Raw genomic sequence first — 17,373 nt, 5'->3', positions numbered from 1 at the left:
TACCTAGTATTCAGTGACAGTAACAGGAAGAGAAGTTAATGAGAAACCACTTAATTATTCAGTGAGAGCTTGTGTAGCCCTAGTGGAGGATGTTTTATCTCTTGACTTGTCAGAAGAGAGCTGTGGTTTAAAAAAATGGTGTCCTCCAAACTTAGGTTCTTGCCACAAAGACCCAGGATTATGAGTGAAGAGGGACAAAATATTATAATAACCAGATCCTTGTTTGACCTTTATGTCCTGCTTCAGAACCTAGGAGTGATAATTGTCTTTTCCCATGTGGCTGTTACAATAGTGGCTAAAGCAGGTATGCTTTGAACTGCTCTTACAGAGAAACATTTGAATCAAATATTTTAACAAATGACTTATACAGCAGTCATTTGGTGTAAGTTATGAAATGGTGTCAAGCCAAGACCAATGGAATCAGAAAATCAAGCTGGTGATTGAAATCAGAGAAATGTGTTCTTCCAGATTGGGAGCTGGGAGTAATGTAAAGGAAGGCTCAGCTCATTCTGCTACAGCAAATGGCTTTTAATCTGCTCTGTGAATCTTGACAGGAGCTATGTAAACATTTTAATGCAAAATTAAAACGAATTATTAAAATACTCATGCAGAACAGTGGGATATGTATATGCATTATCTCTAGAAATGAATTAAATCTCAGACAACAAATGAACTTTTAAGTACAAGCAGTAATATTGTTGCCCAATATGGCCTAACAGAGTAGAAAGGTGGGTGTTCAGCTACTTGACCCCTATTTTCATGTTGCAACATTATTTTTTACTTTTAAGCTTCATGTTAACTATGTGGCTGGTTCTTTTTTAATCTCTTATGTTCAGTTAAAAACTTCTCTTTTGTCATATTTAGCCACTGTTCTATTTGGATGTTTTGTTTTCTCACCCACTATAGGTTTTTCAAAATATGAGCATTGCTGATCCCATGTATTCAACCATAGGAAGCTACCAGATTAGAAATAAACATTTTCAGTGTGCTACTTTGAAAAAGCATAGACAAAAGATTAGCATGCAGTGGCTTTCAATACTCTGGAACGTCACTAGATGGTGCAATTACTGTAAATGTAGGAAGCTGGTATGTGAGTAGCACTTGTTCAGTAGGTGCGACCTGAGTTTTGAGACTCAGTTGTTTTCCCCATTTTTTGCTGTTTACTTTATGCATTTATCAGTCTTGGGGGGACCTTAAACGGATGCACATGGCTGTGGAATTTACAGCTTGATTCTTCTGTATATCTGGCAATGCATGCAAGCAACAATACAGATCTCCATTATTTTTAATTGCTTTTGATTTCTAAATACTTGTAAATAAACCCCTTTTTTCCCCGTTCTTCTCATAGAAACTCAAGAAGTCCAGTAACTTTACAGAACTTTTAAGTTTGTCCATTTTTCTTATTTTCATTTGTTTTAGCATCTGAATACAAAATAAGCAAGTCAGAAAGCAAAATTCAGCTTTTGTGCTGAGTGTTCAGTTTGCAGGTTAATGACTTTTCTCCACTTAAGCACATTTACTTTTTATATCTTGAACTTGGATGGAAGTGTGTTGGTTTAGCTTCAACTCAGCATATTTGGGAAGCTCTCATCTGAAGAAGACTTGTAAGCAATTTTCCTTAGGAGGTACTTAAAGCAGGATAGTAGTTAAAGCATGATTCTTAGATAGAACTTCTGTCTTATACTTTATAAACAAACAAAAGCAACCAGAAAATCCTAGCCTGTAATTAACAATTTTGAATTTGTTAAGATTTTCATATTTTAGAAAATTTGTTATGCATGACAGAGAAAGAGTTGAGAAAATAGGTTTAATCACAATTCTGGTCTGATCTAAAACATCCCAAATGAGTCTGGGAGCTGGTCATTACTAGTTCACACTTGTAAAACCACTTTGGAGTTCAGGAATGGTAATGGCTTATGAAACAAGGTTTGCATTATCAGTGTACCCTGAAGAATTTTAAAACTTACTTGTTACTCTAACATGCTTCTTTGTTTGCAGGGATGTTTAGAAGAATCACAGCTGCAGCCACCAGGCTTTTTACAGGAGATGGATCTGATGGTAGTTTCTATACCCTTGAAAGCTTGAGTGACCTCGTTCAGTCCATGATTCCCACACATCCTTCTTTAGTTCTTCTCTGGTGTCAAATCCTGCTGCTTGTCAATTATACCAACTACAACTGGTGGTCAGAAGTTCATCAAACTCCAAAGTAAGGTTTAGTTTTGATCCCTAGTAGTAATAGTAGTACCGTGTCTCAATTAGATTAAAATCTATCTTTTATCTGCTAAGCTTTGCCAGCCTTTGGAATAGTACTATTTGGATTTTGAAATAAGTAAAATTCCTTTATGTGTATGTCTTTCAAGCTGAGGATATGTGTCCTGTGCTAATTTGTTCCTTGAAAGAATTACCAGGCAACGTCTTCAGTTTTAAGCCAAGAAAGCTTCATCTATGTACTACACATAATTAAAATTATGGAAATAACAACAGAATACTCAGTATATCAGAGTTCATGCTCCTATAGAGACTTCATATTTCACCTTCTAGCAAGTAACCAGCCATGCAGATGATAGACACTGCAGTGTTTGTGAAAATGCAATCTAATCAGTATAACTGTAACTACAGTTGTATCTTTTCTCAGTGGGTTTCTAACTGATATCACAACATGGTATCAGCAGCATGCTGATTCATTAGCATCAAGCACCACAGTAACCTAACCTCACTTAAAGTTAGTTTTATAAAACTCTGAGAGTTGGTCAAACATTAGTGTTCTCTTTGTCTGAAGTTAATTCATTCCACCTATAAAAATTTCTTATGATTCATCCTCTGAAGTTAGAAAGGGGGTAAGGAGGATGACCCCACATGTGACCCCACATGACAGTCCTTGCTAAAATGTGAGATTCTTGCCTCATTTCAGCTCCATTATGTAAAAAAATATTATTCTCATTTGAGGAATCATGAAATTGCCCAGTGTATGGGCAAAATAAAACAACTAAGATGGCTAAGGTGGTATCTGCTGTCTGTTGCAGTTATCTTTTTTGATTTACCAGTATCACTTTTATTTTTTTTTCTAAGTTGGGTGTAATTTTTGATCTGACACTGGGCTTAAGTGCTCAAGTGTACTGGTTTGACCTGAGAAGGAAGTACAGAATTAAGTTATGTTATCCTACTAGACATGCAATACTCTGTAATTTGGGTTGGTTTTTTTTGTTTTGTTGTGTTTTTTCCTAAATAAACTATTTAGTTCTTCAGACTGTCCAAGGAAATAATTAGTATGGAACAAAAAGGTGATAGCAAAATTGTTACAAAGTGAAGAGCTGATGAAAAGTAAAGTGTATACTTCAAAGCACTCTGTTTTAATGAGGCTTCTAGGAAAATAAATATTATGTAAGGACATTGGTAGGATATCCTTAGCAATTTGTTAATTAGTGATTCAGTAGCCTTAGTAATAAGATATAATAAAGTGGTAACAAAGTATTATGTGCTTCTTGCAGGAGACACAGTCTTTCTACAACTAAATTGCTTAGCCCTCAGATATCTGGAGACAGTGATGAGTCAAATTCAGAATCTAAGCGAGGCATGTGCAATCGAGAGATAGTGAGAAGAGGAGCACTCATTCTTTTTTGTGACTATGTTGTAAGTTTTGAATTGTGAATTTTATAACTATAATTTAGAGGTTTTTAAATGTGCGTTAACTGAATCTGGTTCACAAGTGAAAAATGAAGACTTCTGAAACAGGTAATTTTATTTTCAGGTGGTGCCTCTGTAAGCTTACATATAACCTCATTTGGCATTTTTTTTCTATTCTGAACTCAAAATTATCTTGGTTTATAAAGGATGCCTACCAGATAACAGAATTATCTGCTGGGTGTCATATCCCTTACTTGTGATGTGTTAGGAGCACACTAAGTAGTGTTAGTGTCTTGCTGCACAGTTGTTAGAATTTTAGTTCATGGGGAATTTCTGAAGTTAATTTTATGGTAATATCTAATATTGCACTTCAGTTTACATTACAGAGCAGTTTTGAGGTAAGCAGAATGCATTCTTTTCATATTTCAACTGAAAGTGGTTGGTTTTATTTTTTTAAGAAGCCCTTTCTGGTCTAATGGGCATTCAGTCACCAGAGTCAGATTAGAGACAGTCCAAGGTCTCCCCCAAAACCTTTTTAGTGGGAATTATCATCCTGTCAGCATCACCTGGCTAGCTCTACAGATCTTTTCACGTTGCATTGTACTACTTGTTGATATACACATAGTCTCTGTAGTTTTAAAATTAATTATTGACTGATCTCTTTGGATTGGCTTTCCAGAAATTAATCATCTTGTGTTTAAGGCCAGTAATAATAAAAGAATCATTAAAAAGAAGCCTAAATGAAAATCATATTTGAGAAGAAGACTCTGCCCATGCTTATTTTGAAGAGCATTTCTTTGAATTTACCTCCTGAAGTTACTTGTTTCTAACCTAGGTTTTTAGCGTGTTAAAAAAATATTGTAAATACCTTAATTTGCAACAAAATCAAAATAATTTGGGAAATTTGTTGTGTAAATGGAATGTCATACAATATATGTTTTAATACCACCATTATTATTTTAAATAGCTACCAGGTTCATATATGAAGACCTTCATGTTGTGCCAGATAAAGTTTTTAGCTATTGAATTCTTAATGTATTACTGGATTCAGATTTTAATTTTTTCCCCTTCAGTGTCAAAACCTACACGATTCAGAACACTTGACCTGGCTTATCGTGAATCATGTTCAAGACTTAATTAATCTGTCCCATGAGCCTCCAGTACAAGACTTTATTAGTGCTGTTCACAGGAATTCAGCAGCCAGTGGTCTCTTCATCCAGGCCATTCAATCCCGGTGTGAGAATCTTGCAGCTGTAAGTGTAACTTTCTGACTTTTTGTAAAGAATAGTCACTTGTATTTTAGCATAAGTTTAATTGATAAATATGTAAATCTTGATGTTTCTGGGTCATTTATCAACTTTGATTTTTAAAGTCACATGAAAGTGAAAACTTATGTTAGTAACTTCAATATCAGATATGTTCCAGTCCATCAGATCAATTAAGTCAAGTAGAGTTGGTTAAGCTGCTTTTCTTCCTTCCTAGAACCTCTGCATAATAAATGTCTGAAGGGTAAATTAAAGCTGTAACTTTTCTCTATTATTTTGTTACATTGGTATCATAAATAACAGAAGTACTCGTTACAGCATCAGGAATATCAGGATGTCAGTCTATCTTCATTGGCCCTAACAGCATGAAAATAATTTGCAATCTTATGCCTTCCCCAGTGATTTGCCCCACAAGTTGTAGCCTCTTGATGTGGGAAATAATGCTTCATAAATTCTGTGTGTAATTCCTGTTTATTTTAGTTTTCAAATTAAAAGGTGTGGATGATGTTTTATAGATGTGAAAGGTTGTATGCATCAGTCTAACTCTTGGGAACACACTTGTTGGGAAATGCTGTTTCCTGGGCTTCCTCTAGAGTTGATAGGGGGGTGCTACCACACCCTGAGCAGTCTGGTAACATTTGCTGTCTTTTCCCATTGTGTCTGTGCAAATCTATTGCAACTACATTGGTGCTTCAAGGATGTGTATAAAGTACTTTTAACATTAGGGGAGAGGAATCTGGATGTTGGTGTCTAAGAATCAGTAGAATGATCCTAAATGTGTTTGAATGGAAGATGTAATTCTTTGAAATATTTGGTTATTATCAGAAAGGTCAGTAAAATTAAAATAGTTAATACTTACAGTCTGCTTTTCAACAAGATTGGTGCCACAAGTCAAACTAGTTTGTCTTTGTGCTTCTCTCTTTAGATTATTGGTGCTGAATTAGTGCTCATACATAAAAAAAGAAACAAAATTTTATTTGCACTTCCTTTTAATTCTGAGTAGTCATTACTGTTTGTATGATTAAAGGTGTGCTCAAAATGCTTATCCCTTATATTTATCTGGATTTCTGTATTCTTGCCTGTGTTCATGTTCCTGCCTTCTTCCAGCAAATGTTCAATCTTCTCACTATTTTCAAAGCTTTCTACAATTTCACCTATGACTCCAGCTTCTTTTCCTAAAAGTTTTTCTCCCTACTCTTTGCTTACTCTTTATAAGAATAAGTTTTTACAATTAGTGCTCATAATGATTAAATAAGCCAGGAACTCAGACCTGTTCATATATAGATGTTAATACTGATCAGATAGTTGTCTGCTATAGTTTTTTTCAAAGATCTTTGTATTCTAATTGACTGTGTTATTTTTGGCCTGTTGTTTTTTGTTTGTTTCAACATCTAGCCCTCAACCCTGAAGAAGACTTTACAGTGCTTAGAGGGAATACATCTCAGCCAGTCTGGGGCTGTCTTAACATTATATGTTGATAAGCTGCTCTGTACTCCCTTCCGTGTGCTTGCTCGCATGGTTGACACGCTGGCCTGCCGGCGAGTGGAGATGCTTTTGGCTGCAACTTTACAGGTAAAGAGAAATACTCATTTGTAGAGAAAAACTGGGTATTTCCAGTTTAATGAAAAAAGATGGGATATGTTGACAGTGCTAGATAAAGCTATCAAGTGTAACTTTAATGGAAAGATTTATATGTGGTTTAGTAGAGCCACGTATATAATCTTGTTTTCTTGATTTTTTTCACTGCGGTTATCACTTTTATTAATATTTTGAAAAGTGTTGGTTTTCTCACAGAAATTAAGCATTACTTCTCAGTTGCCACAATGTAATCAAGTGTAATTTAGGCTTAAAGTACACCGAAATGTTACCTATTTAAGTTATTTCATTATAAATTTTTCTTTTTTAATATAGAGATAATTTTCCCAATCTGTTCAAAATACTTCTGGGTATTTTACTCATGTTTGTACTGTAAAATTCTTCTGACTCTTCCATATAGAACAGTATCGCTCAGTTGCCTGTTGAAGAATTGGATAGAATTCAGGAATACCTTCAAAACAGTGGATTAGCAACAAGGTAAATAATATGAATACATGTTAAAATTCCAGACTAAGCAATGGTCTTGTACTAGTTTTATTAACTACTTTTCCTATGTTTGGATTTTTTCCTCAAGATGACATAGTGGGTCCTTTTTGGAGGTGAAGCAGGAGTCAAGCCTCTCTCATGAGATGCAGGCATATTCTTGTACAAGGACAGTTGTGGTGGATGAATTGAATTTGAAGTATACTTAAGAATTGAAGCAAGCTAAAGGCTTAAAGGCATCAAATTTTCTCTCACACATCCCACTCGGTATTTAAATTTTGTGAGCAGATACAAACTAATTAATTGAGAAAATTGCATTACAGAAAAAAACCCTTATTTTTCTCAAAATTTTGCAGAATTTTGTGAGTCCAAACTGGATGAGCTGTTTTATTTATTAGTTTGTTGGGTTTTTTCACAGACAGCTATGTTTAATTTAACTGTTTGGTTTCTTAGCTGTTTAAAGTAAACTGATATTATAAAGATGAGAAAATTACTCAATTTTTGAGGTTAGTATCACTTGACTGAAATAAGGAAGAAGTAGGAGGGAAAGAATCTGAATGCCCAAGACTGTTATAGATTGATTGTAATGTCCTGTTATGTTTGAATTTTTAAAAAACTCACTCCAAGATCTCCAAATGTTATACAAGTTACAGCAGTAATGGAATAAAGAAACCTCAAAACTAAAAGCCCAAACAGAAAAACCACACCAAACCCAGACACTGACATAAATCCACAAACTAGAGTATTCTTAATATATTTAAAATAAAAATGAAATAAGTTCAGTCTTAGTAGATTCTTGTTGCTGTCTGTTAGAATGTATTTGTATGCAATCAAATCATCACAGCAACTTTTATTCCCTTTACTCATTAAAAAGTTTTATTCCATAAGGAAAACTTAACAGCTTGCATTTTGTGCATACACATAGACAAATTAAATTTAGATTTTTAGGTGAAATTTGCGGATTCCATCATGTGATTGCATATATTCAGCAAAGTGCTTAAGCTCCTGCTCCTTATCTTTCCCAGGGTTAGAATTGGCTCACTGAATGTTTTTCTATTTTAAAAGTATTTATAGACCTGAGTTAAGTCAGCTGTCCTGATGTGTTCTTCTGTTTTCAGACACCAGAGACTTTACTCGCTCTTGGATAGGTTTCGTCTTATGGTAGCACCAGACACAACTAGTCCTTCACCTCTGGTTACCTCACACCCCCTAGATGGAGAAGACCATCCAGCTTTAGAAAATGTGATTCTAGACAAAGTAAGATTATGTTTAGAAAGAGTCACTAAAAGTGCCTTGGCTCTAAGTAAGCTGTTGTTCATTACAAATAATCTAAATGGAACTTACTTTCACCATGCAGTTAATATTCTCAGCATTGTCAGTGAATCTCAAGTGTAGATCAGTGAATGGGTTCATGTTTGTTGGCAGACTAAATGTTGAAACTAGGATGGATAATTAGTCTGTGCATACACACTTGTTATGTTGATAGTGCTGGAAAAAACTATCAAGTTTTGTTTCTTTGTGTAACTTCAGTGGAAAGTGGAAGTGGAAATATCTATATAAGATTCAGTAGGGACAGGTAATAATCTTGTTTCCTTGATGTGTTCATTGCAGTTGATCAGGCTTAGTAATTTTCTGAAAACTGTTGGTTGTCTCATGGAAATTAAGCTTTACTTCTTAGTTGCCACTTTTGAGATTTAAGTTACTTTCAGAGGGCAAACATGACAACCTTTTCTGTTATTCATGTACCTGGGTGTGTTTATTTCAAAGTGAGGTGGGAAGATAAGAGCAAGTCTTTTGGGAACTGTGTCTTTCTTTCTAGCTTGTCCCACAGCACAGATGATTTCTTCTTCTTGTTCCTGTGTGTTCTATAGTGGTACACAGTAATGTGAAAATTGTGTAAATGAGATGGCCAAAATTGTTTGATGAGCTGACATTTTGTAGGAGACTGATAAGTAGATGAGGAATCTCTTGAGTTTGACAGATTGAGAGCTATCTAGACAGCAGGAGGAAATGATGTTTGTGACCAGAAATCATTTGCCCATGGCTTTTTGTCTTCAAAATAACCACAAATATCTTTCATAACTGTAAATCCTGCAGAAAGGATTTTTTTTATTTGTTTTTGTATGCTTCATACATGCCTGCATAGTTCATAGGATCAAGTTGGAAGGGACACATAAGGATCATTGAGTCCAACTCCCTGCTCCTTGTTAGGACTACCTAAAACTAAACCATATGACTAAGAACATTGTCACATTCTAATTAGAATCAGAAAATTCAGGATGTCTGGTTGCAAGAAGGGAAACTCAGAAAAGGGATAAATTTTTGTACTCCTTAGTTAAATTAGTTATATGATAAACTAATTCCTGTAGGCTCACCACTAGTAATTTAAGGAGTTGCAGTGGTTTGGTCTGAATTTATTTTGGTGAATGTTAGGACAGATGTTATCTTCATCTGCTGATTTATTTGAATCTGAACACTTCTTATGTGGTTATACTATTGAAGTTTTTTGCTGTTCATGTTATGTTTGTGTGACTACATAGTATTTCAGGTTTTTTTCTAGATATTCCCCTCAGCTTTGGGATCCTATAGCATACAATTGTGCTTAAATGTTAAGCTTCTTTTTTCTTCATTTTCTGTCCAGACTGTAATGAAACAGACACCTTGCCGCTGAATGTTTTAAGATGGACCATTCATCAGTTGTCTGTTTTGCCTTGGTTTTAAATTTGAGGTTTTAATTTTTACATAAATATGGCCTAATGGTCTTTTATGCAGTTCAATGTCAATTAGCAATTCTTCCCCACACCCCATGAACTGTATTATTTTCTGAAAACCAATATGTAATAATAATTCTTTTAACATTATTAAAGGACTGGTATGTGTCTCTAGTGAGGTCACAGTGTTGCATCAAGTCTGACTCAGCACTACTGGAAGGTGCAGAGCTGGTAAATAGGATTCCTCAGCCTGACCTGAACTCCTTCATGACCAGCAAGGTAACTTAGTTACATGGAACAGTCTTTTGAAGAGGATTTAATAAATTATTTCTAAGGTTTTGTTTGTAGCATTGATAGATTAGTCTTAAATATAAACACTTGAAATGTACGTAATAACAGTAGGTCACTTCACCAATTTAAACTTCATTTGGAAACTAAAATGGTAAATAATTTCCTTGCTGTGTCTACTGGTGCTGCTGATAGTATCCTTACTATCAAACCTTACAGATTGGAAGTGAAGGTTAGTTTGTTTATTGCAGTCACAAAAATCCTATTTTACTCTTTTGCATCATCTTCTCATTTTGTCATACAGTCTCCTAAAATTCCAGATGTTTCTGTAATATTTTGAATATCTGTGATAGATTACTTGTAATTTACCAGTAAAAGGCTACAGATATTAAAAATAGGTACAGTTTGTCCTTTATGCCAGATTTACTAAGTACTTCGTTTTCTAAGAACACTATTTTGTTCAAATTCTGTGCATTACGTTAATAATAGAGGGAAACTGTTTTTAAAGAGATTCTTGTTTTACTTACTTGTTTAAAACCTTATTGTTTTGAAGATTCATTGTGTTTAGGCCATCCCTAAGTTTTACGCATGTACAGTTCTGAAAACTTGGAATAAGCATATTTTTCTTCCCAGAACCTTAGGGCTTGCAATTTAAATGTGGAACAAATATGGTCTTAAATATGGTATTGTTACACCATAGTAGAGCAAAGGTCATAATAATAAGCTAGTTAATAGATTAACTGCTAATTTACAACCATATTGATATACCAGAATGATACCCTCACATACAGATAGATCTTCTCTTTAAAAGCAATTACTTCACTTTTTATTTACTGTTTGATTTCAGGAGTTCAACCTAAGCTTGTTAGCACCTTGTTTAAGCCTTGGCATGAATGAGCTATCAAGAGACCAAAGGAGTAGCTTCTTTGAAACAGCCCGGAGGGTAACTTTGGATCATGTGTCTGCCATTGTGGAAAACCTTCCTGCCAACCACCAAGTTCTTCAACCGCTATTGCCAACTGAGCCATCACCCTACTGGAAAAAACTAAATGATATCTTTGGTAATAGAAATAATGGTCTTTTAAAATTTATTCTCTCCTCTGTAAACGTACTTTTCAGGTATCTTGTGAATACATGAACTTACTATTTTAAAAAAAACGAAACATCAGGATACCTGGCATAAAAGTGCTTATGAAATAATTACATTTATTGAGAGGAAAAAATACAAACTGCTAGATTTCATTCAGTCTTATTTTGCAGGAGATGAGGTGCTGTATCAGTCTATGATGACACTGTGTCGGGCACTGGCTCAGTATTTGTTGTTACTCTCAAAACTACCATCTGCTCTCCGTGTTCCTTCTGACAAAGAAGATGATATCCTGAAATTCATAGTTATGTCTGTAGAGGTAAGAAATTGCATCATAATTAAAGGTGGGATGGAATGTTGGAAGAGGGAACAATTTTGACTTAAACTGATTGCCATTTAATAACTTTTGATCTGTTCAATTTTCTTATCTGAAGGAATTTCTTCAGTCATAATTTTATTTGATTTGTGCTAGTAAATCAGATGGTCTTATGGGATAAGGGCAGCTTTTTACAAGGAGAGGTTGATTGAATGTTGGAATGATTTTGGCATTTGGGAGAAGGGCCCTGTGCTGATTTGTGAGACTCAATAGACATTATGCTCCTAATTTCCTTTTACAAAATAAATTTTGTTCTCTCGGGGAAAAAAAATCTACACCTTGCTAATAAAACTTTTAAGTATTGCCACGTACAAAAAAAGCCCAAAACTCTTCTGGTTGTAAGTTCTTCTGTTGTGAGAATTTGCTAATAGGAAATTTTTATTTTTGCAGGCACTCTCATGGCGTTTAATGCATGACCAGATTCCATTAAGTATAGATCTTGAAGCTGCTCTGGATTGTTGTTGTCTGACATTACAGCATCCCAGTCTTTGGAATTTGTTGGCTTCTGCAGTTAATGTGACATATGCATGCTCCCTAATTAATTGCATTAGATTTATCATAGAAGCAGGTGAGTCCAATTGGAACAGCTTTGAGAAAATTTTCTCTAATAAGTAGTCATCACTGATCAAATGCTAAGTGTCTGGAATATTTACTCTGAGTAATTTTTAATTATTTGAAAAATATATTTTTACTATATTAATTTCTCATTTAAAATTTTGTTAACTTTTGCATATGACAGATGCTTTGGAAATGTAAATATATGAGTCCTATATGGTTTTGAGGAGAAAAATGGAATATATGATGTGTAATGGCTGTATGTTTAAAATATTTTTGTCTAATTCAGTTGCTGTTGAACCTGGCAATCAACTTCTTAGTCCTGAAAGAAAGAAGAATACTTCAAAAGGCTTAAGTGAGGGTGAAGTTGACTCAAACATACTGAGTAAGTAAATGATGAATTTCACATTTGCCTTAAACTTTGACTGAAGAAATATTTGTAGGTACCTGTTCCAGTGCTTTTTTTTTTTTTTTTTTTTTTTTTTTTTTTTTTTTTTTGTTAACAACAAGAATTGATCAGAGACTTCATTTGTATTTGAGAAACGTTTGTTACAAATAGGTTGGCATGATTTTAACAAGTTAAGTTGTTTTTTTCTTCAAAGTTAATCATTAGAGCTGATTTTTCTTTCAGGGGATTCCATTAGCTCTGCTGCATGCTGCAGACTGAGCTTTTTGAAGTGTTATGAGATTTTTAAATTTCATGTGAGAGTGATAGAATTACTAATCTTTCTGCTGAAGAATGTCAGAGTCATTTGCCTGGCTTCAGTATAGGAGCAGTGTGGTGAAGCCAAGGTCAAGTGTAGTCCATGAGTGTGGACAGCACTGTTTTTCATATCTAGTTGTGCTGGTACAGTAAGATACCACTTCTATCTACAGAAATTATTTTCTTGTTAGATTTAGCATAGAGCCAGCTATGAGACTGTTTACTTATAAAACAGGTGAGTTTGGTCACTTCAAATTCTAATAAATGCTCTGTTCAATGTAGCTTGGTCTTGCTGGGCTTAGCATGTGAGCTGCTCTGCTGACAGCCCACAGGTACTCCAGCACTGACACTGGCAAACAGTGCAAGCTGTGGCAGGCAGGGGGGTAGTAGTTTTCTTCAACTGGCTGGAATACTGTAGAATACTTCTATGTCCTTGTAGGTTTTTTTCCTTTTTAGTTGGCATACTCTTTTGTTAAGCTTTTTTGATTTTCTGTATCTTTTAAAAATTACATGCTTTTTTAATAGATTCATAAAATGAATTTCTTTTTCTCCCAATGAAGAAACTAAACACATTACTGCAGCTTGTGAATTGGTAGCTGAGATGGTGGAAAGCTTACAGACTGTCTTGGCACTGGGACACAAAAGAAACAGCAGTATTCCAGCATTTCTTACTCCTGTCCTCAAGAACATCATCATCAGTTTAGCAAGGCTGCCTCTAGTGAACAGCTACACAAGAGTACCTCCCTTGGTATGTTCATTATACTTTGTTTTCAGGACTTTAAAGGCTTTTGAAAAGCTTTTTGAAGAACAAATATGGTGCTGCATGTTAAGTTTCATATCAATAGGACTTCAACCTTTAGCTAGTTCGGTCAGCTATGTTTTCTTATTAAACACTGAGTAGCAAAGCATTGTAAAGTTATCAAACAGGAGTTTGCTTTGGAATCAGAGATATCATTAGTAAGGAGTGTAGTTGCTCCTTACATTCTTAGGTGAAAGAATGTCTAGGTGGTAGATAAAGAAAGGAAAAGCAAGTGGTGTCTTAGGTGCTTTGTTAGGGCTAGAATTTGCCCTTGCTCAATGGGACTGTGTACCCAGGAAAGAGTGCAAAACCCACGTAGCTACTTCTTCTGTGACACCTGAATTGACAAACTTGGTTTTTGTTTGGCTAAGTACCAGAATGATGCAATGCTGCTGAGGTGTCCAAAGCAGTGTCTGAACTAACTCAGGTATTTATATGTGGTACCATACTGTGATATGCCATGCAAGTGGTTTTTGTTTGTGTCATACCACTCTTTCCTAACTCATCTTGGATCCTTTGTTCAGGGTGTTTCAGCCTTTTCTTTTTTGGCCACTTCAACATGGTTATAATGACATCCCATGATTACTTCCATGTATTGTTAGTACTATGAAATGGTTTAATTTTGATAACCTTCCAAACCATTATACCATTGATTAGATTAAAGGTGCAATGACACTCCAGGTTTGTATTTTAACAAAAGATTTAATTGGAACTATATAAGGAATAACTCATAAAAACTGGGACTTCAACTATTATATGTGCTTAGGCTACGCAGTCATAAAGATTGATTATGTTGATACTCACACTGTGCAACCTGGGAAAAAAATGTAAGTATTGTATTACTTTAGGAATGAGAAAGAGAAATCAAGAGAGTAGGAGAAGAAAGGTTAGGAGGTAAGACAAATAACAGAAAATCACTGGTCCTGGATCCAATGTTGGGCTAGCCAACAGGGGATGGTTGGTGTCAGTGAAACCCCTGAAGCCCACCAGTCCAACCCCTCATTTTATGTGCTTGTTTTTCTTGGTAAGCATGCTTGAGACATATGAGACTGAAAAACTGGAGTAGACCCCCACCCACTTTGCTTCTCAGTCCTTATATCTATCATTGGCTCCATATGTAGGCCATTTCCTTAGGTTCCAGGCAGTTCTGTGGCAGTCCTTTTGTTTTGTTGGAAGGCTTACAATGGTGTTTTCACATCACTTCCCAGAATACACTTCCTGAGGACTGGTTCCTCTCATTTCCTTATATATTCAAGGGCCTTTCTCTGATCTGTTTCTCAGAACTCTGTTTTTGAGAGGATGTCAAAAGATACTAGGTTTTTTTAATAGAGATTATTTTGCCCCATCCTTGTGTGTATCTTCATGCTTTTTCAGCCATCAATAATATGTGCAGTATTTTCCCTTACTTACCTTTCAGCATCATTTCTGTACAATCTAGGAGTTATCTGTCACTTAAATTCTAAATTGAAGTATATTACAGGACTTACTTGCTTTTATGTCCAAACTTGGACAGTATGGCTGAATAATGTATTCATAGGGAGAAATAGGCAAGAATACCCCCAAAAAATAGAAGCATAGGGTAAAATGTGTAGATATTTAATCTTTCTCTAAGTTTTTTGTTTTTGAAGAATTTTGTTTGCAGAGATCTTATTGCTTTTCAGTGGTGCATATGTATTTATAGCTGTCCTGTTAATGCTATTTTGTTTTGGCTAAGTAGTCTTTCTTTCTTCAGGTCTGGAAATTGGGCTGGTCACCAAAGCCTGCAGGTGACTTTGGCACAGTTTTTCCTGAAATCCCTGTAGAATTTCTTCAAGAAAAAGAAATCTTTAAGGAGTTCATCTATCGCATTAATACTCTCGGTATGCACAGAATTATAAATGTATATAGTTGACTGTTACTGGGCATTTGCCTGTGTTGTGAAGTTACTGGATAACTAAATCTGATACCATTTGTTTACTTTTAATTGCTTATATAGAAGGGAAATACCTCAGAGCAGCTTCGTGATTAGGTTGCAGTAATTCTTATGTTTTGCTCAGTGCAGAGAAAAAAAATACAGAAATCAAGGCAAAAACTATTCCAACTCAGGGAGGTGATTTCAGTGTGCTCTACAGATTGGTCACTTGTTTTCTGACAGTATGTTTGAGAATGTTTTATTTCCTCCCTCTTTTTTTTAATTAATGCACACTACATGTATGGAAATTAGTGTCACACAATATTTTAAACGAGATGCTGTCACTTTAAAGTTTCTGGATATGTCATGGTTTACTGAGGGAGGGCAGTGGGGCTTAAGAGTTTCTGTCTGTCAGCAGATGATGCTGTGAAGAGTAATGCTGTTTTCTGTACGCCTACAGAAGTTCTTTGAGGTTTTTTTGTTTTCTTGGGGGTTTTTTCCCCCCTCTGTAGAGATTAGTGTTTAAATGACTTGTGATGTGGCACTGATTTCTGTTTGAGCACATTTTAATTTTTGATTCTTGAGACTTCATTAGTATAAAATGCAAGGTATTATTCAGGAACCCTCTCCAGTCTCTTATAGGCAAAAATCTGTTTGGAAAAACTTTGAGAAGTGCTTTAATTTTAATGACCATTTTCTAGGCAATTGAATAATTTTGCTTTTAGGGCATGACAATTTCTTGGATCATTATGGCATTCTTCATGGCTTTCTTTCCTATGAGAACTGGATGATTTTCTGTGATATGAAAACCTGGTATCTCAATGCTTTGAAAGTTGGACAGTAAAAGTATTTACTTTTATATAGGAAAGAACCCAAACAGGACCATTTACATAATAATGTTCTGAACCCTTCTAAAAGTTCATTGTTTTTTAAAATACAACACTTAAATTTAAGCTGCAGTCATTTTAAAAAATGCTGAATCAAATAGGAAGTTCATAAAATTAAATCTGTTGAAACAGTGTGCCATTTCTTAATACTATTCCATGTACAAGTTTGTGTTAAAACATGAGTGGCTGTCTCATACTTCCATAGGATGGATCAGCCGTACTCAATTTGAAGAGACTTGGGCCACTTTGCTTGGTGTGCTTGTAAGTCAACCTATTGTAATGGACCAAGAGGAGAACCAACAAGAGGTAATGTCATTCACTGATAATTTTAACTAAATTTTAATTGAACTAAGAAAAATATTTGTATTAGTAAACGTGTAAAGCATGGATATTTTGACTAAGCTTCTGCAAGCATGTAAATAGTATGGAAAAATTTTAGTCAAGCTTTTTCAACTTCATATTGGTATGTCACTCAATGTGCACACACTTCAAAGTTTCCTTGATTAGATGTTTGGCTTTAGGCACAATAGGAACTCCAAAAACTTCAAAAGAAATGGTGTGTGAGAGAACTGTGCCTTCAGGAAATATACTAATTACTGTAACTATTATATATTGCTGCAAATATCTGTACTAATAATCAAACTTCGAGGGGACTTTCTTTGGTAAGATATTTTGGTAAAATATTTCTACTGGGGAAAAATGCTGGTGCCTCAAGTATGAATACCAGGCTGAATCTAAACAAAATACTATAAGGAAGTTTTGTTGCAGTTTTCTCACACTTTTACAGTGGTGCTAAATAGCAAATGTGTAGCATCTTGTTTTAGAAGAAACATTGAATGCATCTGGATAGTGATGCCCAGAAACATGCTGCTGAAAATTCATGATAAGGTTGAGTTTTGTTCCTGAACAGGAACAGCTAACAGGGATCTTCCTCTGAAAAGTTTCCAGCTTGGAATTGGTCTTACTTGATGCTTTGTTTCTATAGGTAATGATGGGTAGATGCAAACAAAGAAACTGAATGCTCTGAAATGAACATCTAGGGGTTTTTAATGCTGTTGGGGTAAGAGAGGATGCATGCGGAATGGCTGATGAAGTGGAAGGATGTATT

The 17,373-nt window shown here is 35.1% G+C and overlaps 1 protein-coding gene across 1 annotated transcript in view; it reads left to right on the top strand.

Moving 5' to 3' along the window:
- Nucleotides 1-17,373, top strand: part of HTT (huntingtin) — an 81,561-nt gene that overhangs the window by 47,545 nt on the left and 16,643 nt on the right. Inside the window, exons 41-54 of the mRNA XM_030450412.1 lie at nucleotides 1,999-2,206; nucleotides 3,489-3,630; nucleotides 4,698-4,877; nucleotides 6,285-6,461; nucleotides 6,886-6,962; nucleotides 8,087-8,225; nucleotides 9,836-9,958; nucleotides 10,815-11,028; nucleotides 11,228-11,373; nucleotides 11,821-11,998; nucleotides 12,275-12,370; nucleotides 13,249-13,436; nucleotides 15,220-15,346; nucleotides 16,471-16,571. Of these exons, the coding sequence (XP_030306272.1) occupies nucleotides 1,999-2,206; nucleotides 3,489-3,630; nucleotides 4,698-4,877; nucleotides 6,285-6,461; nucleotides 6,886-6,962; nucleotides 8,087-8,225; nucleotides 9,836-9,958; nucleotides 10,815-11,028; nucleotides 11,228-11,373; nucleotides 11,821-11,998; nucleotides 12,275-12,370; nucleotides 13,249-13,436; nucleotides 15,220-15,346; nucleotides 16,471-16,571 (2,096 nt within the window). The remainder of the gene's footprint in view (nucleotides 1-1,998; nucleotides 2,207-3,488; nucleotides 3,631-4,697; nucleotides 4,878-6,284; nucleotides 6,462-6,885; nucleotides 6,963-8,086; nucleotides 8,226-9,835; nucleotides 9,959-10,814; nucleotides 11,029-11,227; nucleotides 11,374-11,820; nucleotides 11,999-12,274; nucleotides 12,371-13,248; nucleotides 13,437-15,219; nucleotides 15,347-16,470; nucleotides 16,572-17,373) is intronic.

Source organism: Calypte anna, chromosome 4B, assembly GCF_003957555.1.
Source record: "Calypte anna isolate BGI_N300 chromosome 4B, bCalAnn1_v1.p, whole genome shotgun sequence".
Taxonomy (NCBI): domain Eukaryota; kingdom Metazoa; phylum Chordata; class Aves; order Apodiformes; family Trochilidae; genus Calypte; species Calypte anna.
The sequence above is the reverse complement of the archived record's forward strand: the minus strand, read 5'-3'. Positions and strand labels throughout refer to the sequence as shown.